At 37.3% G+C, this 25,939-nt stretch overlaps 1 protein-coding gene across 1 annotated transcript in view; it reads right to left on the reverse strand.

Annotated features, from left to right (window-relative positions):
• BNC2 (basonuclin zinc finger protein 2) overlaps positions 1–25,939 on the reverse strand; it is a 410,152-nt gene that overhangs the window by 330,474 nt on the left and 53,739 nt on the right. Inside the window, exon 2 of the mRNA XM_054583184.1 lies at positions 10,690–10,779. Within this exon, the coding sequence (XP_054439159.1) occupies positions 10,690–10,779 (90 nt within the window). The remainder of the gene's footprint in view (positions 1–10,689; positions 10,780–25,939) is intronic.

The following is a 25,939-nucleotide window of genomic DNA, read 5'->3' on the forward strand; positions in this document are numbered from 1 at the left end:
CAACCATCTGCTGTGATAGGAATGAGCAAGATTTCCTGGACAGCACCAAAAGAGTTAAAATTACCCATGAAAATGCAGGCAGAAAGAGATGAGTGGCTTAGACTGGCTGATTACTCTTATAAGGATCTCATTTGACAGGGATGAAATACAAAGAAAGTGTGTGCCAGTTTTTACAGAAAACATATGGGAACTTACCTAGGGAAATTTGCTTTCTCTTAACCAAACAAGGAGTCTTTTCAGGTATTTTGAGTTGAAATTGAGAAGGACATTTTTAATTACAGAGAATGTGGAGAAAGAATAAGCCAACGTAGAATAGTGACCATAATGCATTAATATTCAACTTTATTCCTGGGTAAGGTAGGTGGAAGAGACTAGAACAAGAGTTAAATTTTTACAAAGACCCACTATTCAAGGGACAAAGAAAAGAAGGAGGGGAGAAGGAGAGAGAGGAGAGGAAAAACAAAGCAGCAGCCTCTGTACTTGAATAAGCTTACGTGAGAAACGTTTTTTTTAAACAAATTAATTTATCCCAAAGCTGTGGTTCCTTAAACAAAAATACAACATATCTGAAATGTTCATCGTTAAGGCAAGAGCTCCCTTTTCTGTCCCAGATGCCCTGTGTATTCAAAGTTCCATGTGAATAAATTCTTGGAGTGCACAAATTCAACATTATCTCTCCAGCTCTGAACCCCCAACTGCAGAGGGAGAGAGGCCCTGTGCCAAATGTGCAGGGCTGAGGAGTGGTGGGTACAGGTAGGACAGGAGGATCAAAATCACAAAGGTCCAAACCCCTTTCACCAACACTGTAATATCCCCAATCCCATGATGGTTCTCTTCCTCCCCTACTCCAAAACTCAACTCTCACTGAACTGATTGAGCAGCTTCTCCTCTTCCCAATTGCTGCCAGGAAGAGATGGGAAAGAGCAAAAGACCAGACAATCAATGATCATACAGGACAGGCTAGAGAACAGTAAAGGTGATTCTAAGCTCCCTTGGGAATAATAAAGTGACAAGAGGGGACACAAAGAGCCCATTAGTACATTCCAAGGCAAGAGAATGCTGAGGCCAAGGAAAAGAATGGAATTAAACACCAATTTTGCCAGGCTGCCTACTTTAGCAACATTATTCTTCACTGATATGAAACTGAAAGGTAATCAAGCAGAGATACAAAATTTGCCACTTGGTGGCAAAGGAGGGGAGAGCGAACAAGGACAACTAATTCTGCCTCCACCCTCCTCTGTGATCCTGAGTGAGTCATCCCAGAGCTCTCATTAGACTTCATTACTCTTAACTATAAAATTAAGAGTAGAGGAATGACACAGTTCCCGTGAGTCCTTCCAGTGCTAGCATTCCAGAATTCCACAGAGAGCATGGTGTAATAGAAGAGTACGGACTATGGAGCCAGACTACCAGGTTTAGATTCCAGCTCTGCCAGGACCAGCTGTGTGATACTGGGAAAGTTACCTGACCTCTCTGTTTCCCCATCTATGAGAGAAACCACTCTCTCCCTCATGAAACTGCCCTACAGATGAAATACAATGACAGCTATAATCATGCCTGTGGGTACAGGCATTTGTGTGGTCCATCACCTTTCTGAGAAGTTTTTTCTCATAGGGGCAAATACTCTATCCATCACTTCCCAGAGTACTTCCTTCCTAGGCCAGAGGTAGACATTATTAATCAAGCAAAAATACTTCCATTAGCCTAAGTGCAACCCCAGAATCCTCACTAAGTCAGATGTCCCACAGAACATGAACCGGCCATATGTTAAATATGGATGATATTGCATTCCTTCATCTCTGCTTCCATCCCATAAGGTTCAGACTGGTTCAAATGTAGCACCTTCAAAAACGCAGTTCAAGCTCACCTCTTTGGGTGGAAAGGATGTTTACAAAAGAGAACCCTAGCCTGTAGTTATTTTGTTATCACTGAACTCTAACTTCCAGCACCATGGACCAAGAAACCATGTCTCTAAAGTCATTTTCATTGTTGTCTGTGGAAAATAATGGGTAACCAAGGATGAGCTCAGTTAGAGGACACCTACACAAAGAGGACACGCTTCATTTTATAGTCCACAGTCCAAGCAAGGCACTGGGAGCAAATTCTTCCTGACAACGTGGCAAGGAACCCTTTAAGTAAGATCAGTGTTTAGCAAACTTGTTTCAGGCAAAAATCAGAGGATATGAAGGAAAGAAAACAACTCCTTCACATGCCCACACCCTGCTAGACTTTACCACAGGATAATCCCACACTCTTCCCCCTCAACACAAACAACACGCAGAGCCTCCTCTTCCCTATTTGTTGTTATTCTTGTACTCCCTACCTTAGTTGAGACCAATTCCACCTCCTAACACACTCCTCAAACCAAGCCCCTCCTCCTCTGCAACCCTTCTCCATTATCACTTGGCTAAATTATAGTAAAAGCCTCTAGTCTTGTTCCTCTCAAATCCATCTTACAATCAAATCTCTCAGATAATTCTGTTTAAAACTCAAAGGCTTCCTTTTTCTTTTCTTTTTTTTTTTTTTTTTTTGCAGGCAATACTACAGATGTATCTCAAAAGTACTACACTAAGTGACAGAAGCCAGACTTAAAAGATTATATATTGTACAACCATTTATATGACACTCTAATAAAGGCAAAACTCTAAGGACATCAGTGGTTGTCAAGGTTCAGGGGTGAGAGGAAGAGTTAGTCACTAGGAGCACTAAGGATTTTAGAGGATGCTGTAAATGTTCTTCATTTGGACTGTGGTGGTGGCTACAGGACTTATATCAGACATTCCAAGTGATATACTAAAATGGGTCAATTTTATTATGCATAAATTATGGTTTAGTTTAAAAGAAACTGGGGGAAAACTGCAAGGGCTCTCCCATTGCTTAAAGGTTCCGTGGCATTACTGATCTGTCTGTCCCCTATCTTGCCTTCCACATTCCAGCAACAACCAACTTTTTCAAATATCCAGTACTCTCCATACAGAACTTTCTCACCTCTTCAACACAGCTTCTCCAAATTAACTCCTAAATCCTCCAGGCTGTCTCCCTGCCTCTCCCAACCCTCACCCTCCCACACCAAATTAGATGTCCTTCATATATGCTCTTATAATGCCTGGTATTTCCCTATCATTGCATTCAAAGAAATGTATTATGTTCTGGCATAATGATCTTGTCTTTCATCGAGCAACTGAAAAGTGAATTCTTTGAGAAAAAGGACTACTTTTTATTCACATATATTTATGTAACCTGGCACATGGCAGACACTCAATAAATCTACATTGGAATAATGTTTCATAAGGCATCATTGTATTCCCACCACTTACAAGAGTGCCCATTTGGCTCAATAAATACAGGCAGCTCTCATTTTGCATGGTAATGCAAGACCATAAAAATGATCATGCAAGCTGAAACCATGCAGAGCGATCTTAATAATCAATTGGAAAATTATGATTTTTCTGACCTTTGACATTCTTGTCAAAAACATTAAAAACTCTTATTATCAGTTGTAAATATATAGGAAAATGGAAAAGAAAGTGAACCATTTATTTAGGGCATTGTAATTCAAAACATCAGAAACTTTGAGAATAGAAGTGTTTTATTTCTTAATAAATTAAAAATCTCAAATGAGCATCTTTTGTAGGCCTTGGTGAATTGGCATATGCCACTCTAAGTTTAGATTAGCTTCCAACATTTTATCCTTTGTGTTTTCACTGCCGTGCAATATCCCTAAAGAGTTCTTTTACTAGGAAGTTTTTTGCCAGCATCCTTTCTTCTGTTATGTCTTCATCCTTTTCGTCACAATAACTCTAATTTTTAAGCTATTCTTTGCCAAACTCCTCTGGCTGCACATACAGACTCTAGAACAGTGCTGACTTTCCATAACCAGCTATTTTTTTCTAGAACAATTTACTACTGGTTCAAATTTCACTTCCAGTGTTACCACTTTTCACTTCTTTACTGCATTTTGATCTTTGATTCCCTCTTTTATTCATCCATTTTCATAAAATGTTACCTGAGTTTGTTTGAAGAGACAAGGAGGCAACACAGCTACACCTTACTGTTTGTCCTTGAACCAAATAACAAGATGTGCTAGTTGTACATTAATATAATTACTAGTGGTTAATATAACATTGTAACTACAATTTGATCTGTGTTGTTGGGGGATGGTGTTATTTAATTAATCACAACAGAAATTTTGCATACTGGAACCATGCAAAGAGAGAAATATTTGTATTTAATAAATAAATAATTTCAGAATGAATGAACGGGGCTCACCAGTGGGCCAGCTATAAGGAACAGTAATTATGGCTTTCCCATCTGTATCTTCCATCTTATGCAACACCACAAAAACAGGGTAACTTCCTAAAAACCCATTTCACAGCCAAGTATAACACATTAAGAGGAGAGGAGAGATCTAGATTATAATCCCAACTATATTAATACCAAGATTACATATTGACACTGTGACTCTATGACTTGCACTATAAAATAGGGTTAATAATACTTTCTTCTTCACAGCGTGGTTCTGAGAGCCAAAGGAATACAAATTTTAAAAGGTACTTTGAAAAATTCAGTTATATCATCATATATACCATCATATCAGCTATACCTTTAGTAAACATGCACTATGGTAAGAACTTTACATAAAGCTTCTCATAGAATTCTCACAAATACTTACAAGGTAAGTATCATTACAGTCTCCATTCACAGAATATTGGCACATACAGAAGGCAAGTAACTTGTCCAAGGACATGCAAATTTATGCAGTGAAGCGAGTATTTGAACACAAGAATTATAACTCCATAAGTTGAATTTTTCAAAACTTTTTCACTTACTTGTCTACTTTCCGCAGAAAGTGGAAGGACAGGGTCACTGAGAAGGGTAAAACACTGACTCCTCGAAGTTGAACTAACCTAATTCACTATGACTAAACATAGTAACCAGTTAGTTTTACTGGGACATTTACAGGTTTTTGGCAAAAGGACAGAATGCACAATGTCCAGAGATCCAAGGAGCTAAGAAGGACATTCCTAGACTGCAGAAGGAACCAAAACAGTAGGTGGTGGTGGGAGAGGGGCAAGTTCAAATATATTCAATTATTTTATGCGATGAAGTAAAATCATAAATAATGAACCAACCAAGAAACAAAATTCACTTTTCAAGAATAGTGAAGAAATCGTATTTATCATGAATGTATAAAAAAGGAAGAATGCAATAAAAACAAGCTATGTAGAACCAACAAACTTCACTGACAATTTCACTACCAGGGACTCTGAGAGGTAACAACAGTATTTGCTGAGGTCTGATTTCACAAGGAATTGCATGTAGAACAGGAACATGAGAGCCTAACAAGGATGTATGATATGAAAACAAAGGGATTAGTTAACAAAAATAAGCCGATTCCTCTCTAATATAATCCACTCATGATAATACATTTAGAACATTTCTATCTCATTGGAGGTATTAAGTAAGAAAGATTCTTGATACTAAACAGCCCTAATTATAATCCATCTAAGGAAATAAAGTGAGTTTTCTTTACTGAAAGGGAGAACAAACTGCAAAAAACAGCTTCAGTATAGCAACAGGACAGTCAACAAAGTCAAACACTGAAACAAACCTTATGGCTCAAAGAAATATCAATACCAACTGAAAACTGAATAACCACATTAATAAAAATGTATTTTTAGACTATTTAGCAACACTTCTTTGTTCTCTCATTATCAAGCATACCTTTCTACCATCACACCTTTCACCAAGGGACTTCAGTGGTGAAAAGGAGATGGACAACAAGATGACAGGAATAAACTTGTTTCGGGGAGGGTTAGTTCTAGTTTTCAATCCCACCAAAAAGGAATACATCCCTCTCATCTCTGGAAACAGAAAATACTTGAAATGATACTCATAGTTATAGATTAAGAAATACTTTACAAATCTGAAAGGAAAATAACACAAAGGGCATGATCAAAACATAAAAACATTTTATTAGATAGAAATTAGATTCACCTCAGGTAACAGAAAATCCAGTTTTTCAGAGCTTAAGTAATTATGAGTTCTCACACATACAAGTGGTCAGAAGTAACAGCCCAGTGCTGGGTGTCAAGGACAAGGCCTCTGCCTTTCTTACTGCAATGTCCATACTCATGCTTTCTCACTGCCGCACCACACATCACAGCCAAAATTCAAGCAGTAGTTTGCTTTTCATTCCAGATGGGAAACTTTCACTACTCTCTCCTAGTAGACTTCCTCCTACAAATTATTGGCCAAAACTTAGCCACATGCCTACACTTAAACCAATCACTGCCAAGGGAAATAACACTGTCATGATGACTTCTTAAAATATTAATCTTTAGATGTTTCTTATCCTTGCTAAGATCAAGGGCTTTCCTGTTCCTAACTCCCAACCCCTGCCACTTGGGAAGAAAGAAGCAGGACAGCTTTTAGGGAACACACCAGCATTCACCTCAATCATTTTTTTTAAATATCTGACTAAAAAAGGGCATTGTAAAGTAAAGAAGTCAACAATTAACATCACCATCTAGAGCTGGGTCCCTGTAGGTTCAGAGAACACCCTATCATTATACAAACAGGGCACCAGAATGCAATGAACTGTTTTACTAGTCAGATGAGTAAGAGCCAGTAAAGCAAAATAGCTTTTAAAAAGCACAATTTCTCCACCACCAGCATGGATCAGAAGAAACTGTGTCAGTTCTCTTCAACTTTACACTTCCCAATATGATCTAGTTGACCAATCCTATTCAACCTCACCTTGCTACTCAGTCTCTACTTAGATGGAATTAGGAGGTGGGAAAACATATTTGAGTTTAGATACAACAATCACTCCACTTTTGTGGTGTTTTTAATTACATTTTTTTTTTCATTTAGGCAATTTTTCCCTTCCTTGAAAAGCAATCAATGTCCAATTAAAAGAGCTTATCTGATTTTTTTTAAACATGCAAGATATCATCCTGTATTCAGTTACAGGCATATGATGAAGGAAAATTCAAAATGCAACTATCTCTAAAGTCAAGGTCCATTCCACTTGTATCTCAACTTCACAGACAGCATTTATCCTAAAATTGGAATCATTATGCTGACCCCTATGTAAAACATGAACACAAATTTATGAATTGTCTCATTTTAAGCTAAACTGCATCACATGACCTTCCCAAATACATATCTTCCACTTCTCCACTATTGGGTTGTTCTTTTCCACATTAACACCTCCATTGCGAATTAATACTATCATTTCTGTCATTCAAATGCCATCAGATGAAATTCAGGCTCTGTGTCAAATGCCTGTTTACCCCAGTGGATAGCCTAAGACTTTGAGTCATTCTTCACAGGGTTTTTCACTGCCCAAACCTCAGCCTCCGTGAGGCCTTTAGCAGACCCAAGAAAAATGCAATGCTCTTAAGTCCCCAGAACTAATGAGACTAAAAGGATGGCTCACTATAGTTGAAAATAGGACTACTGCCTACATCTTTCTCACCTATTGTTTCCTTTAGGGCAGTGCAGGTAGAAAAGAATCAGCAAAGGAAGTGGGAAGGCTCAAGAGAAGATGGTAAGGAGAACCATACATCTAAAGTGGTTTCTCTGTACTCCTGAGATGCCTGATCTGCAAGCATCTATATACAACAGAACAGACACAAGTGATGGTTGCTAAACCTGACTTTTTTTTTTTTTTAACACACTCCAGAAGTCACTGAAATACCGGAAACATTTGGGAGTCTGAGCCATCTGATGACAATTACAGGAATCCTGCAAGGGAAAAGAATGTTCAGAGAAGGCCAGACAGCCACGCAATTATAAATCCTACCTCAGCCCCAGAGTCCTCTCCCCACACCCTCCACATCACTGCCAGTGAGAGGTGACTGGTGATGCTGTTACTGCACATTCCCGGGCCGATCCTAAGGGATCTCACATGCTCTCACACTCTGCTCTACAGAGTTCATCATGATTTTGGTTTGCTCAGTTTTCTCATCCTTTGAGGTAAGACACTTTATGATTGCCAAGAGTTTGGATACCAAGGATGTGAGACTTAGAGGAACCAACACTTTTATAGTAAAGAGATGATTAAAAAGACAAACCACTGGAAACATCAGCATGAAAGTAAAACTTTCTACCAAACTCTTTTGTTCTCTGAATTGATCCTTGCAGAATTTGGGGAAGGGGTTTGGGAAATAAGAGTAGTAGTTAGAAGAAAAGAAGTTAATATTTACTGAGGACCTTCAAAAGCAAGCCACTTTAAGGATTAAGAAATCTTACAAAGGAAGATTATTTACAATAGCCAAGATATGAAAACAGCCTAAGTGTCCATTAACAGATGTACAGATAAAGAAACTATGGATAATTGAATACTATTTAGACATAAAAACACAAAACAGTGCCATGTGCAACAACACGGATAGATCTTGAGGGTATCATTCTAAATGGAATAAGTCAGATGGAAAAGGATTAAATCCTATGATTTCATTCATATGTGGAATATAAAACAAAAAAAAACAAATTTACAAAACAAACAAAATCATAGATACAGACAACAGATTGTTGGTTGTAAGAGGAGAAGTCTGGGGCAAGAACAAAATGGGTACAGGTGGTCAATTGCATGACGATGGATGGAAACTAAACTTTTGGCAGTAAGCATGCTATAACACATACAGATATCAAAATTATGATGTTGTACACCTGAAACTTACCTAATGTTATCAATGTTACCTCAATTACTAAAAATGGAAAGGAATGTTTGCAAAAAAGATGGCACTCCAATTTAATGGGAACTATTATTAAGAGAAGCAACTTAACCAATCCCAAACCTCTTTAATGAAGACAATGGGGTAGAAACCCAAGCCCATCTGACTCCAAAGCCCCATGCTCTTTCTACAGAGCCTGTAAGACAGCAAGTACACCAAACAGAATTGGACCTAATATAACACAAAATAGCATTAACTAAAAAACTAAAAACTATCTTAATTAAGGTACAACTGATGACTTCTTTCTTCTTAAGTAAGTTATATAAAGTATGAGAAGTGAGTTACAAGTAATCTGAAGAAATATATATATATATTTAAAAATTTTTTAACATTTTTTATTAATCTACCCAGAACACAGGTAACATTATTATTGCTCATTTGATATATTTCCTATCAGTGTTTCATATTTCATGTATATACACACACACACACACCTTTTTTATATGCCACAAAGCTGGAGTCCTATTTATAACTTTGTGCCTGCTTCATTTCAGTTAAAATACTGTGAGTTATATATTCCCATATCATCAAAAATTCCTTTAAAGTCTGAGATCTTTTAAAATAATTATATCAGAATAGATTTCATAACTAAAACCTTCTAACTTAAAGCCCTGTGTTGACAGGATGAGGAAACTTAAATACTTAAAATATTATATACTCCACATAGATATCTAAGGAAACAAGAAAGTTCAGGATACTGCTGAACAATAAATCATAAGTACAGAATCCCTGCTGTTTCAAGAGGATGTACTTCAGCAAAATCACATTCAATGAATCTTTGTTAGAAATATAATCAATACAAACACACAAAATGTACAAAATTCAAAACTAGAATTGCAAATTCAATTATCTTGTACAAGTGTCTTTTGTGGGTCTCTTTGGAAGTCAAAAGTATCAAATATCTTGGAATCTTCTTTAAGTAGAGTCATGATAAGTTGAGTACTCGCTTTAATTTGTTAGCAAAAAGTGGGCTTCTACAACATGGTGCACACCAAAGAATTGTTTGACTACCTTATAAAACGTGATGGCAGTAATGATAGCAACAATAAAAAGTAAAAATGATAATGAAAGTGATGGTGGCTTTCATTTATTATGTCTTTTTCCATGTCTTGTCTCTATGCCTGACCCTGAATATAGATTTTTTAAATTTGATTCTCTCTAAATCCCATAAGGTATGGATTATTATCTCCATAAAGCAACCAAACAACTTGAACCCAGAAAACTTTAGTTCAAGTCCACGCTTGGTTCTACTGAACTGAAACTACTTTCATCTCTCTATAAATATCCAATTCCTTCCCTTATAATAGAAGGGCTGGGGCTGAGAACATTGTAGGTTAAATGAGCTCTAAGGTTCTACGGATTTGACAATCACCTGAAAATATGCACGTGTCCCTCTGAACCTCTGGCAAATATGTATTATTAAATGATCGTGTCACTAAATGACATTATGGCTTCACAATGTATCACAGCACATCACACTAGACAGTTACTGACAATCAACACACTGGTTTTAAAAAGAAGCCTCCTTGGCCTCCTACGGTGTGCACTGGGAAGTGTTTCAAAAGACCAAAAACTGAAGCTTGCCAATTCTAGAAATTTGAACTCTGAGTTAAATCTGTCAATACCTGGTATTCAGCTGAAAACTCTTGAAAAATTGGGGTTCCTTTCCACCCTGAAAGCTGGTTGATTTAGTCATATAGCCCCACCAATAGTTGCCCAGGACAACCAAAACAAAAGGTACAAACTAGTCTGCCAGGGTAGCGCATGAAGATCCATGCCAAGTCTCGGGAAAGGAAGGAGGTCTATCCCACCAAAGAGAAGGCTGTCTCCAGAATGAAAGCATCGAATCTCCTAGGAGGAGGAGAGGAAGAGGTACAAATCCTGATTTTATCTCACCCTGCTCCTGTGTATTAAGTTAATGTTTTAGCTCAGTGAAAGTAATTACCAGCCAGGCTCTCCAATCCATCAATTCACCCTGGGCACTCCTGCTGATGCTTTCTTTGGTCTCTAGGACCCAAGAATTCCTTTTGTTGATCTGGAAGTGTGAAAAAAAAAGTGGTTGTTACTAGTTTCTCTCTTTGAATTCTAAATTTCTGCCAAGTAATTAGGAAAAGAAAATGAATAACTATTTTCAAGTTTTTAAAGAGAAGCTATGGAGGTTAGAGTAGGCACAGACTCTCAGAAAAATAAAATTAAAACCATACATCTTTGACCTCCCCTCTTCCAAGTAGAATGGACAAATGCAATTTGGCTCTAGGCTCTGAAATCAGGGATTTGATCCAAATCACCTCCATTCAAATTTAGTTAGTTTGCCAAGAGTAGCTTACTCAATAAATGAAACATATATGGACTTACAAAACAAACACTTTCCTCTATCCCCTCAAGGATCCTAACGGTAGGTATTATTAGTATCCCCATTGTACAGATGAAGTTAACAAAGTTCAGAGGTTAAAAATACTAGCCCTAAGATCACACTTAAAAAGTAACAAAGCAGTCTTCTGAGTCCAAACACTAGTATTCTATGCAACTTTTCCAAGTAACTATAACGTGCTATGGTTTAAAGAAATTCTTCTAACTGGAAGTAACATTCAAAACTATAATAAGGACTTCATGAACTACGAGGGAATCCTAAATGTATCCACGTAACAGGCAGGTATTCATTTTGCATTTTCCATTAAACTACACAGATATGATACATGAAGTTTTATAATTACGTCCACGATTCTCCCCATCACCCTATAAATCCATTTCCATTGCACAAATACAGTAAATGAGCACTATCCCTATAATAAAGATATGCCCACAGGACATATACATGAGAGGTAAAAGGTAAAAAACCATGCGACATTGACAGCAAAAATAATGAGCCTTTTCTGCCATTTAAGTTGTAAACACAGTTGCTTCCACTGGTCACCAGCAAACCTGATGAGAAGGTCAGCCATGACTCTACCACCAATCCAAATGGCACATGGCTCTGAAAGCTATACAAACATCAACATGGCTTTTTTTTTTTTTTTTTTTTATTGTCCAGAACCAAGGTTCCAGGATCTGCTATTAGAACAGGCCATGTTTGACTCCTTAGGTATATCAGCATCAGCTAAAATACACATATGTATTTCCTTCATCTGATTCTACGAGCGATATACTCTAGCTGTAGAAAATCTTAAAAGTGTAGAAAAGCACAAAGAGACAGAAATTAGTCATAATCTCAGTACCAGAGGCAACAACTGATGATATACTGATCTATTTCCTTCCAATATTTTTTCCCTGCCAGCTAGACTATTTGAAATATTTCCTTTTCTACAGAAAAGAAAAAGAAACTAATTCCTTCAGATGGACAAGAAGGGAAATGTAGTCTATAAAAATTAATGTCATTGTATTTATAAATACATTTTCTTGAGTAAAATCCTAAGGATAGCTACAGCTAAAAGTACTATTAAAACCTCTGGAAAAGCTCAACAGGATCACTATCTGAATCCCAGTGCCAAAAGAAACAATTACCTATAATGAGTACTAAGTGGTACTCTTGCAAGACTGTGAAAATCAGTTTTGTTTTTCAGAACTTTATTTTCTAAAGTCCCATTTTTGCCTTGAAACCACTAACCTTATAGGACACCAAAATGAAGCACTCTGGCATACTGAATATCTTAACATGAAGGGGAAAACAGCAGAAGCAGGAAGGCCACTTGGACTTTCCTCTAGCTCAACTTCCCTGAAACAGGTCATAAACCCTTCATATGCCAGGAGCCCTCCCTACACCCAAAGGAAAGGGACATATCATCTCTGAGACAAAAGGACACAGAAAAGAATCCTAGCACACAGAACTGACTTTTCTCCCAGTTTACTACAATTACCTCATACCCCTGGCACCTATATGATACTCTGCTGTGTACCCTTCTCCACAACTGTGTACCCTTCATCAAACGTGGCATAAAATAACCAGGTCTAGCTGTTTCTTTGGGTCTTCATTTCCTTATGACTGCTCCTATGTCAGGTAAAACTTATATCAAATAAATTTGTATGCTTTTCTCTTTTTAATGTCTTTGTCTTTAAATTTTCAGACCCAGATAGGGATCTTAAGAGGGTCAAGGAAAATTTATTCCTCCCCCATAATCTTTTCAGTGAGAAAAGGAACTTCAGTTCACCTAAAGCAGAAATTATGTAGAAGGGAGCAAAAGGTCCTGTTTATTTAAAAACTTATACTTCTAGAGGATACATAGGAAATATTTAAGTATGGTAATATATACCTTTTCTGCACACTTGTAATAACCCAGCAGCAAAACCTCCATCTTCTACTTTGAAATGGATGGCTCAATAGTAAGGCCAATGTCTAACAAAGTTGAAAGCTATCTGCTTTTCACATTGAAAAATAGAGTATTAAATGGAACCAGTGATTTTGGTAATGCTAAAAAGAGTCATTGAAACATAAATATATTTTGCAGCAATTTCATTGATCATATATTTCTAGGGTACCTATTTAAGAGGGGCTCATATAGAAAAAGTACTTTTGTATTAGTTACTGCGAGGTAAACACAAGTTTTAAATAATTTTCAGTGCAACAGACATGGAATTTTATTCCCCACAGCCTAGTGATTTTAAATGCCCTGTGACCCTCTTAAGCACTGCCAACATCAACATCTGGTACCTGGCACAAAGAAAATAGATTCTAAAAGGTTTTTTATAAACCTTTCATTTTCATCATGTGCTTCAAATATGTTTCTAAGATAGCTTTCTTTCTCCTCTTTCTGATATACAAAAAAGTAACAGGCTTTTCTATCAGGCAGCTACATTATGTTTTAAAGCAGAAGGGAAAAATAATTGTCCAAAATCGAGTTGTTGCTAATGTTTTCTCATCCTCTCCCAAAAGAAGTGATGAATATAATAGAGGCCTGAGACCTGACTGGATGAAAGAAAACCAAAAAAATGATTGTAATTATCTCCCCACAAACATATACAAATATAAGAATGACTTCAGAATCCCAGACGTATCTTCTACACCAGCAATTTTCAACCGGTGTGCCACAAGAATTTCTAAAACATGCAACACCTGACTGCTTAGTCAGGGGCACTGACCTCTTTTCGCTTACATTGTGAAATTAAAAAATGACTACAGCCAACACAACAATAGCTGTCCTGTGTGAATGAATCAAAATTATATCTATTTTTTGTCAGATCAGCAAAAAATACTGTATTTTTGGTGTGCTGCGGAATTTTAGCAATTAGTTTATGTGTGCCATGAGATGAAAAAGACTGAAAATCGCTGCTTTCCACAATTTGCTATGTTTCGCTCTGATTTTTCTCTTCCTCCTTTATTTTCTCAAGTAAGTCTTTTTATGACCTTCACATCCTCCAAAAATTTTAGCAAAAACAATGATCACACTATTGATAATCAAGATATTCATTACCTTTAAATGCAGAACCTTAGCAAACAAATTTTATTGGAGAACTTCAAAAGGATTCAAGCTAATTCCTTAAGCCTTAAATACTAACCTAGGAAGTTTCAAGTGACTTCTGCAAAGTAAATAAGGTGGTAAGCAAAACTGACCATACTTCATAAAGACGTGAATGAGAAATCAATGGGGGGGCAAGCAAATATATTTTACTCTAAGACACCCACTTTAACTCAGAAACACAGAAAGAAGAAATTAATACTACCTCCCAATTGTAAGTTTGTTGAAAAAAAGGAATAATTCTCTATTGTATAGCTTCAAAATAGTTGTTTGAGGTTCATTTCTATATAAACTTCTCCCTCTGTAGTTTGGCTGAAGTATACAGTTATCATTACATAAGTAAAACAGCCAATAAAAGTTTTGCATTTAATTTCAATATCTTCAACCCCTAATACAGGAAACATGGAATGGGCAGTCCACAGCTAATGCATCAATTTTTTCACCAGCACTCATGTTATGCCACATGCCTGCTTAGTATGTGAAATAAAATGACTGTCTTCTGTATGAGAGAAATTTTCTCAAAGAAAAAAACATAACCATCATTCATTTTCCAGCCAAACATACTCAAGGAAACTCGTCATTGGGGCCGGTTAGAGTGCAAATATATTAGCTGCGACTTCAGCAAATGCCTGTCATGTTGAATAGCATGAAGAAGAGAGATAGTAATTATTGCCCAGAAACCATTAGAGGGCTCCTTAGTAAAACAAGCTGCCTGAGCAAACTAATGGACCAACAGTCCACTGCAGTGTCTTTTCCTATTCCATTTAGCTGCATGTCAGTCCTATCAAGTCATCTGACACTTGCAATGCAGGCAGGCTCAGTATAATTAGCAAGATCCTCCGCTCCCGTGCCCTTTCATTGGAGCTACATAAGCAGCCACATTTGTATAGCCAAAAGTAGGTGATTGTTTGTGATACAGAGATCTAAAGCCCCTCCTACAAGGCAAATGCCTAGTGGTCTCACTCTAGCAAAAGCAACTAAAAGATCCTATCATGTTTGAATGAGGAAGGCAACTCCTAGAATAGAGACAACTTGCTTCCTGTTCCCCACCTGTCTTCTTTATCCATTTCCAGCAAGACACACTTCAAAATTTGCAAAAACATATCATTTTGAAATTCAAAGGCCAGGGTCATGGGGGGTTCTACACTCCGCATGTGAGGCATCTTCAGACCTAGAGATTTCTGCTGGAGCCAGATGATGTTCTTTGGAAGCTAAGTGGAACATGGGCAAAGCAAATATGGTATTTCATTTCCTTGACCAAATGGAGAGATACTAATTTGGGGAAATAAAGACAGATAACTTTGTACTACTTGGTAAACTTACAATGCATAAGCTATTGCATTTTTTAAAACAGGTAGCAAATACCTGCTTGGTTTAAAAAAAAACAAAAAACAACTAGACCATCACATGTACATTGACTTAATAGTTACTCCCAAAATGTCTCCCACTTCATAAACTATATACAACTGAACCTTAAATGGCCATCTGTTTTGGTAATTGTAGGTTTCCTATATTCCTAAACATTTGGAGTTGCAGAAAAAAGGGCCTGGAACTAATGCTAGCTCTAGACTTATCCAGTATGCTTCCAACAATGCAGGAAGGCACCACTCCTTGGTTCTATTTTGAAATGCTGCCATTTCAAAAATCATCAGTGCCAAAATGTTTATTCAAAAATGACAGTGGAGACAATTCTGAGGACTATGCTAAAATCCTGCTTGAAATGGTTTTAGCTCACAACTTTAGTTGTGCTATATTGCACCCAACAGTTAGTTTATAATATATATGTCTACACACACACACACACAGAGCCAATGGAGCCAGTAAGTTGTATTACAACGAAGGGAGCAAGGCCTGGATAATCCAGCACATAGCAAGCCTTCTAGGAGGAAGGCGACGAGTTAACATGAGCCACTGTGAATATTTGGAAGACAACCTTCCTTTAAATGAGACACTGCTGGTAACGGTAATGGGGAATTTGCAATGAAGGGAAGGACATGCAATTATAATCTGACTGGGCCCCACTGGACAAAAAGTGATTTACTTGAAAGCTGCCTTTGCACTCAGTAAATGTTCCTGTTATGGGCTGCTCAGCCGGTGACAGCTTTCCAGATGTCAATCAAATTATCATCTATTTACAGTTGATTTGGTAGTGTCATTTGCAATATTCCCTACGTTTCTGATGAAATTGGAAGCACAGAATTTTCTCCAGTTTGCCCTGGCACTCGAGTGGGCAAACTGCTCTTTGCAAATGTCATGTGTCCGCTTATCAGCACTCTAAGGAGTGCGATCTTCCATTCGGCTGAGTGAATCGCTACCAGATGCAAATCTCTCAATCATCAAGGGAAGACTATGGCAAATTTTAATGTACTTTGAAAAACTCAGTTTACATCAGTGCTCAAGGTGCAGCTTTACCCAGGCTAACAGTTTTTGTATAACAATGAGCCTAAATTAAAGCCTGAAAAACAAGGAAATGTTTTTAACTCTTTCAGGCTTTTACATACTCACATGAAAGAAAAATGCTATATAGAAGTATACTTACAGAATGAAATGCCACAGGAGTTTGCTGCTAGCTATAAAATTTAATTCTTTAAGGAAAGATTTGAGTAGGAGTGATCTTTTTATCAATAAGGCACCATAAAATAACGGTTTTATTCCAAAAAATAATGAACACTGATTAAACACATTTTGGGCTAGAAATCGTTGTAAACACTTCACATGTAAATACTTAACCCTAACAACATTTTGAGGTACATATTATTCTCCCTAAACTACAGATGAAGTCTTTGAAACACATGGAGGTTGAAAATAATTTGTCCATGGTCACAGTCAAGTATCAAGTTCAAACCCATACTTCACTGTCTTATCCACTATGCTGCACATTTACATATATACACACATATGCTCACACACAGGTATGCAAACAAATGCTGCATGTGAAGCGGTATGTGCTTGAATGCATGACTGCCCATGAAACAGACGCTGCATTTCTTCAAATATTTTAAAATTAATCTGCATGTCCTAGAGACACACTGTTTTCACAGGATCTCTCCAATTGCTGAAGACTGTGTGGAATGTGAAATGGAATATGAAATACACAGAATGAACAGCCTCTCAACTATTAGTATTTGCAAGCAAAGGATGCATTTATTTCACATGTCAGAAAACAGATTTTCATTCCTTGGGGGATATCCTGATGGGTTTAAAAGTGGTGTGGGGGTCTGTTTAGTGTGTGGCACCACTGGATCAATATAAAACTCTTTGAAATCTTCAAATGAGCATTACTAAATAATCCATGGACATATTAGGATTTGTCAGAGAACACAACTCATCTTTAAGACTAGGAAGCCTTTATGCAAAAGTCTGCAAGGGTTATTTGAACACAATTAGATTTCTAGGTGAAAAGAGCCAGACACACGAGTTCCTTGGCTAATTTTGCATTCAAAGGGAATTTGTTCTAAACTACATGGAAATTGCATATGGACAAATCTGAATACCTACATGTGTGACGTGGGTATATACACAAACATACACTGTGGCCCTTCCGAATTCTGCTTTTAAAAAAGGGGGAGGAGGAGGAATAAAATAAAACCCAATGCCATAAAAATTAACTTACAATTTAACTTACAATTAAAAGTGGGAAGGTGAGTGCACAGTCTCATGTTGACATACATTAATTCATTAAGATATGCTTCACATATATTGACAACCCAATTACAAGTTTTCAGTTTAACAGTACTAAAATTTGGCTCCAACTTAAAATAATTTGTGAAGCAAATAATACAAATGATATTTCTCAGATCAAGCAGAGGGAGATGTGACACCTAGTAAAGGGAAAGTGTGTTTAAGCTGAAGGAAATTCTCAGAGCAGTCCCAGAGTTACTTAGGGGAAAATACTGATTAATACTGAGAGATTAAATCAGTTTTATTAAATCACTTTGGCCAAAGCTGGTAATAGGGAGTGATGTAAAAACACTTAAATATTTGAAGAAAGTAAATGCAGAGGAAAGGAACGCTATTTTAAAGGTGTGCTTAGAGTTTTATGATAAGGAGGAATTAAGCAAAGGAAAATTTAGTTTGATTAAAATTTCTTAGCAGCACCCCATTACCCTGAAAAATTATGCCGTAAGTTTATTATCAATTTTTACTTTTTACTTACACAGTCTAAGCTTTGTGAGTGTTGTGTGTTTCTGAAGAGGAGGTGGACAGTAGGGAATGGATGAAGAAATAGGTGAGAGGAATACCCAGAAACCTTAGGATGGTTCCTAATGTTTCTGTTTATGTCATGCATGTTCTTAGTATAATTTCTTTGTATTAGTTCCTTATCTGGCATTTCTCCACAAAACTTTGCAGTCTCCCTAAGAGTTCAAAACATTTTAAAGTTCTAAAATTATCCCCTTATCCAGACCAAGAAGCTGGTTTGGCATAGCTGGGAAAGTGAACAGGTGTCAGAAACTATCCTTGATTGTTAAATCAAGAATAGAAACTCTCCCTCACCCACCACTCCCACCCCATGTGGCTCTACATGCTGAAGAGAAAGAAATGATCCCAGACCTCTGTCTTTGTTAGCCCAGAGCTCACTAGGCTTTATATGTCAGGTGTGTTGTAAAATTAGCTTTGCCAAGAAATAGTCTTTTGTCTTTCTTTAGGTTAGACTCAGTGTAATGTTAAAAAGAGATTACACACTCTTGAATTTACTAACATTTTGATTATTATCTATAATCAACAAATTCCATTAGGCAAAGTTATATGTTTATTTCCTATGGGAATGTTTTTAAGTTTTAGTATCTGGTATAAACCCATCTGACAAATTACCATTTCTGGGATAATAAAAAGATAATATCAAGACCAAAGATCTCTTTATGAGAAGAATAAATTAGAACGGTGGTAAAAGAATCAAATCTTATGTACACAAAGTTATTTTTTAATAACAACACACGATAGCATCTTTTTTTCCAGTGAAAACAGGGTTTATAAAGCAGAAACTATCAATTTCCCTATAAATCTTCTCCTAAATCTTGCCATGATCACCAAAAAGGAATAGAGATCTATTTACTCCATATATGCAACATTACCACCTTATTAAATCAGTCTATAAAATACGTTTCGCAATATGCACCAAATCTTCTGCATGTAATTAATAAAGATGAAAGTTTTAATGAGGAGGATATAGTGAAATAAATAAAGGAAATGGGAATGAGGGAAAGAGGCCAAGAAGGGAACAGTTCTTGAGGAGAGGGACATAAAAGGTTCTAAATATTATCTGTGGGAGTGGAGCAATAGGAACAGGAGGGAAGGAACTTAATTCCTGTTTATATTTCTAAATTCTTTAACTGAACTTTTTGAGAATAAAGACTAGTAACTAATTCATTAATGAATATTAATTTATTACCTAAAATATAAAAATCTCAGTTAAGTGATTTCTGAGACCTAAAAATGTGTTTTTGTCTAGGATGACTTCTTTGCTATTCTCTTCTGCAGTGAGAAGTGCACTTCGAAATTCGCCAACAAGATAAACTTGTAATAGCCAATAATAGGATTTTATTCCTGTACTCTGCAGGACAAAGGAAAGATCAGGTAGTGACCAGGTAAAATAATTTAACCTTTCTGAGCTTCAGCTTTCCTTGTTTGTAAAACAGGAATAATTTATATATAGAATAGAGCTTGCAAAAAGTAGTAGGCTAGCCCTGGCCAGGTGGCTCAGTTGACTGGAGCATTGACCCATACACCAAAAGGTTGCAGGGGTCAATTCCTGGGCAGGGCATATACCTAGGCTGCAGATTCCATCCCTGGCTGGGGCATGTATGAGAGGCAACCAATCAATGTTTCTCTCTCATGTTGCTCACTCGCTGGCGCGTGCGCGCGCGCGCGCTCTCTCTCTCTCTCTCTCTCAATAAAAACATATCTCTGGATAAGGATTTTTAAAAAGTCAATGGGCTACTATGTTAGCCATAAGTAATTACATACATGCAAATTGCTATTTATAAACTAAAACAGGTCTGAGTATATTTCTGACAGTTTCAAGTATTAGATATATTTCAATATTGAAACACAGAATTAAATAAATGAAGAAATAAAGGCTAATAAATTAAAATAGTGACTTCAAATTCTCTTTTGTAAGCCTTATCATCCATCATTTTCATGATGACTTCTTTGATGTCTTTAATTACTTTATTTGACAAACAGCAGAGCCCAGTATCCTGTGGCCCTTCAAACTGACGGGCTTAGAGTCACACCAACCTGGGTTCTTAATCAGACTCTACCAATTTCCTATACAGTGTGATCTTTGACAAGTTATTTTTTTCTTTCCAACCTTAATGTTTACATCCGTAAAAGAGAAATAATAAGTGTGGCTTCAATAAAAAGTCTAGGCCCTGGGTTGCATAATAAACAATCTAAGACTAATTATCAAATGAGGCTCAGAGACATTCAAAGCAACTTGCCCAAGGCCAGCAAGCTGGTGATTCAGACAGGGAAAGAACAAAAAGCTCATGCCTTACCACTCCAAAAATACAGACTCTAATTCAGTAGATTACCTCCCAAAGAAGAAAGCCCCCATCTTCCCTCCCTCCCACCAGCCATACAGTAGAGAAAGCATCACTTTTGCCATCTAACTCTTTTTGCCATCTAACTCATCCATTCCTAGCCTTGGAATTAGATGCAACATCTGTTCCCATATGACTTCTTAGAAATCAGAATTTGTTCATGACAAATTCCAAAGTGAATCAGTTATTTGGGTTGAAGTTTAAACAGCCTGAGTCTAAGTGTCCTTTGTCAGACAAGCACTGTCTCTGACCTGTGTATGATGGGGGATGTAGGCTTGAGGAAGCTCTTGTTGTGTTGACAAGAACAAAAAACAAGCCTCCTGCTAGACCCTTCTTTGTTGATCTTCTAAGTGGTCTTAAGTGTGCTATCATTCAACACATTACAGCTAGGATAGATTTGAAAACATCAAGAAGATGTTCAGGTTTTTTTAATGAAAAACTTAAAATGTCTTTGAATGTAGAAACCCAACAACTTCAGTGGTAGGGAAAGAGTCCTAGATGAGGAGCAACAATATTCTCAGTTCTATTTTTACCTCTATCATGGCCCTAAGCAAGTAAGTATACAGCACTTTTATTTCAGCATCAGCTTTCACCAGATCAAACATGGTACCTCCTAAATTCCTGTCTTAACAGCTCAGTGCATGGCAATTCAGCATGACCAAGAAAGACCCACTGTGTTGTAATGCAGAGAGTACGGATCTTGGGTTCAATTACTATCTTTATCCAAGACAGAAAGGCCTCATTTTGATGAGCCCTACCTTCCCCATAAGGGTGCCAAAAGTCAAAGAGTCATCTTAGTAACTATGTAAAATACCTGAAGCACTCTATGTAGTTGTGATATGTAATTCTATGTCTCCTAATAAAACAGCACACATAACAGACTTAGTGTTTTATACTTTTACATGTATAAATGTATGTACATACACACAATATAGTTTCATGAGATCTTCAGGAATCAGTGAGATAGGTATGAAGGATACTTCCATCACACTCATTTTATTGATGGGAAAACCAAGGTCCAGGATATAGGGTCTGGCAGAAGTTATGCCTGCTTGAGTATGGTTGGTAGGGTAATAATATGGGTGCAATAATTTATAGTTTTAATTTGAACATTTCACCTAAAATGTCAGATGGTGTGCATGAGTGTGATATTGTTAAGTTACAGAATTACATGCTGAAGATTTTGTAATTTAAAAAAAAGGTTTTATTTGTGGACCTTGTACATAGATACTATTCTACTTTCAATAGGGTTCAAAGTCCTAATAAATGTATCATAGGTTCAAAATATAAGTCCAAAATGCATTTCATACACCTAAACTACCACATCATAGCTTGGTCTAGCCTACCTTAAACATGCTCAAAACACAATATCCAGAAAAGGCTAGCAACACAGTGCACTGTAAACAGGCAGTGGTTTGCCTCATGCTCCTGTGCCTGCCTGGGAGTTGCACCTCCCTGCTACTGCCCAGAATCATGAGAGAGTATGTACTGCACATCGATAACCCTGGAAAAGATAAAAATTCAAATTCAAAGTACAGTTTCTGCTGAATGCATACGGCTTTTGCACCATCATGGTCAGTGGGAAAATCATAAATAGGGCACCATCTGTAAAAGCTTGCTTAAGTTTACACAAGAAGAAAATACTGTGGCCAGAACAAGAAGCCACATCTTCTGAATCAAATTCTACTTCATCAACTTCATAAAGGAACACAACTCAAACAACTCAAGCAACTGACTATAAATGTGTGATTTCAAGTGTGTAAAAGAATGCTTTATCATTCTTATTGATGCTTAGATGGCCAGGGTCCTAATGAGTACTGATGAAGGTAGAGGAGATCATTAAAAAAAAATCCCTTTAGTCTTTTTCTGCTCCCTATTTACTTACTCATTTTAGTTAGTGAGAGTACTAAAAAAATCTGTCATGCAAATGTAAAGCCACTCAGGTATCTCAAGGTTAAAAACTTCCTTTGCCTTATAAAAAAATGACATTGCAATATGAATTGTCCCTGATACCTGCCTACTAGGGCCCACTGTTATGCAATCTGCAGGATAAGCTAGGAGCAACCTTCCATGAAACAGCATATTCCCCCTTATTCATTCATCTTGGCAGGGGTGGGGGCAAGAAAGCTGTGTAAAGACAAAAGAAAGGCACTCTGCCTTTATCTTCAGTGCTACAACCAGGAGTCCTGAAAAACCAGCCCTTACCTGGATACCCACAGCCTATAAAGGCTGCAGACTAGACATCCTCCAGGGCTGTTTGGTTCCTTAATGTGAATGACAATTGACAGAGCCTAGGAAACCAGTTAATGCTATAGCAGGCCCAGAGTTAAGCACACCAATGCACTTTCAGGAGGAGAAGGGACCCCATAAGCAGAACCTGCAGTGAAATCCAAAGCAATGCTTCTCAAACTTCTGGTCACGGACATCAGTGAATGGTGAAATCATTTTAGTTGCATTTAACACTGATGCTTTAATGAAACAGAACAAAAATGTATGGCATGTTGTTTTAATATTTATTTATATTTAATAAATATTGTTTTACGTATGTGTATAATTGGTCAAAAAGGCTTGAAAGCCATTATTCCAAAGGGAGAAACCACTATTCAGCTCCTGTACCTGCAATACACATTAATGCAGATAATGTATTTTAGTTCTCCAATTTTTTCAAGAAAAGCCAGAATTCTGAACTCTTGTATAAAATCTCCTCAGATTTTTAAAGAAATATCAAACTGTTTTTAAAACAGTGTACAAGCCAAACCAAAATTTGCAGGCTAGACCTGGACTGAATGTCCTTGATCTCTGGCTTCAAAGAAATCCACAGCCATCTTAATAAAGGAAAAGGACAAAAGTTTCCACCCAATGTCCTTGGGAAACTATGTTTGGGGGTACTCCCAGGAGGCATTTGTCCAGTAACACCCAGTGATGGAGAGAAAAGAACAGCCTGGCATGATGAAGTGAGGAAGGAAGCATGTGACCATGATGATAGAAAAATGATTGGGGGGGGGCGGGGAATAGTGATGAGCCAGGTAGTTTCTGTGAGTCTTCCTTGAGTTATGTTAGATGATGGGATGGAACTCTTAAACAGAAATCAACCCTGATTTTCACTTCACAGGTAGGTAAGTAGATAGATTAAATAGATTAATTAAACAGATTCTATAGATACCTTTTCTTTTGGGAGGTGTGAAGATTTCAACAGCCATCAGCAGTTCAGTCACCTTTGGGTGCTACAGCAGAAAAGGCTCTGTCTGCCAATAATGTCCACCACTCTCAGCTACCCTAGAGTTCCACTGGGCAGTGGCAGGGGCATGAAGTGGGGCCTGGTCGGGTAAGAAGCCGTTCACATGGCCTACCTTTTGCTACCTGGCTGGATGCAGACCTGAAGTGACGTGGACAACAATGTTCATTCTCTGGGCTTCCTAAGTGACACTCGTTTGGCAGGAAAAGTTCTAAACTGATGTAAAGAAACTTGGGCTTGGATGATGGTGGGGCTGAACTGAGGCTTGTTCAACCTCTCCATCCCAGGGAAACAGATTCAGAAAACCAGGGAATGCTACCCAACCACAGTCCCATTTGACTATTTAAAAAACACTTGGAGTCTTCTGTGCAAATGTGGAGGCCCCCAGCCTGAGAGCTGGTCTTGCATCAAACAGAACGCAAGGCCAGACGCCAGCTCCAGACCCAGCTGTTCCCCAGGCTCGTAGTGCAGGTGTGAGATCATCCCCATGAACCTCACCTGCCTGCAGTTTGTCACCTCAATGTCATTACCACAGGCAGAGATGCAGTTGGAGCTTTTGTTTTACTTCACACCAGGGGGAAGTCATTTTTGGAATTTTTCATCTTAAATAGATTTTTCTTAAATGTATGTGACACATATTCCTCACAGGACTTAATAAAATAGATATTTCTCATGCCTGGAAAGTAAACTACAGCTGCACAGATTGAAATAAAATTTATTTTTTAAAACTAACATATTCTACTTGGAACATTTAAAATACATATTTAGCTATAATCTCTGAAAAAGTTCAAACCCAGTGAAAACAGATCTGTCTCAGCGAGTAGTTTTTAATTAATATAATGCTAATTAATAGGGAAAAGTACACTAACAAATATATATTTACTAGTATATGTGGTAACTCTTTTTACCTACAAAGAAAATAATTCAATTTCAAAACAGGGAAAGTTTCTAAACCTTTTTCTTCCCATCATTGAATTAAACAGGAAAGTCATTATTTTCAGATTCTTAAAAATCTTTTGAGTCTGATATTTCTGTAAAAAAGAGAAGTGATAACTATAACTATTTTCTAGTTGCTTTAAAATAACTCCTCATAAATACAAATAAATAAAGCCCATTTCATTACTAGAGCTTATGCTGAACTATGTAATTGGAGGTATTCTTGTTTGTGATCTCAATGCAAAGAACATGGGTGCTCTCATTTGGGGGGGGGGGGGTTGTGTGTGTGTGTGTGTGAGAGTGAAAACAAAAACAAAATGTATTCCTAACCAGTAAACATACAGCAGAAATAATAGTGATGGGAATGGGGTTTTCATGACACTCTCAGGTGACTTCCAAGATCTCCTTGTCACAATGAAGATCGTTATAGCAAGATATAAACCTCTGGGACTCCCAACCTCCCCAGACATGGTATACTAAAAGGATTTGGCTTGCCCTGCCTCTCCTGATTATACAATATATGCTAGAAGCAGAAGATTGGTGACACGGACCACTGGGCTGTGGACAATGTTTTCTGGACCTACTTGTTTCATCTCCTCATTTACTATTTTGTGTGCTGCCCTGATACTTGCAGTGAGATGACAGAGGACGTAACTCCAGGCAAGAACAATGAGAAATGTTTTGCCTTATCTATAAGTAAGAAATGCAGGAAGGTATATATTTAAGTACTTGGTGAGTAGCATGTGAACACACACATGTATATATACACAAACTTATACCAAGGCACCTAGAATGTCTTTACTGACATAGAGGTATAAGTACGTCTAGTTGTATACAACAGATGTTGTCCTTGAAGTTGTAATCAATATTTTGCAACTGAAATATTCAAAGTCCCTACAGAAGCTTACTAATTAAAAGAAATTTATTATGCCTCCTTTCATAAACCAATACTTGCTAATATAACCACACCTAAACTGTGCCAGTTTGCATTTATGTATTCAGAAACGGCATGCAAATCCACAGAGGCCACAG

Source organism: Pteronotus mesoamericanus, unplaced genomic scaffold, assembly GCF_021234165.1.
Source record: "Pteronotus mesoamericanus isolate MK-2021 breed Mesoamerican mustached bat unplaced genomic scaffold, CSHL_Meso_final contig_73, whole genome shotgun sequence".
Taxonomy (NCBI): Eukaryota; Metazoa; Chordata; class Mammalia; order Chiroptera; family Mormoopidae; genus Pteronotus; species Pteronotus mesoamericanus.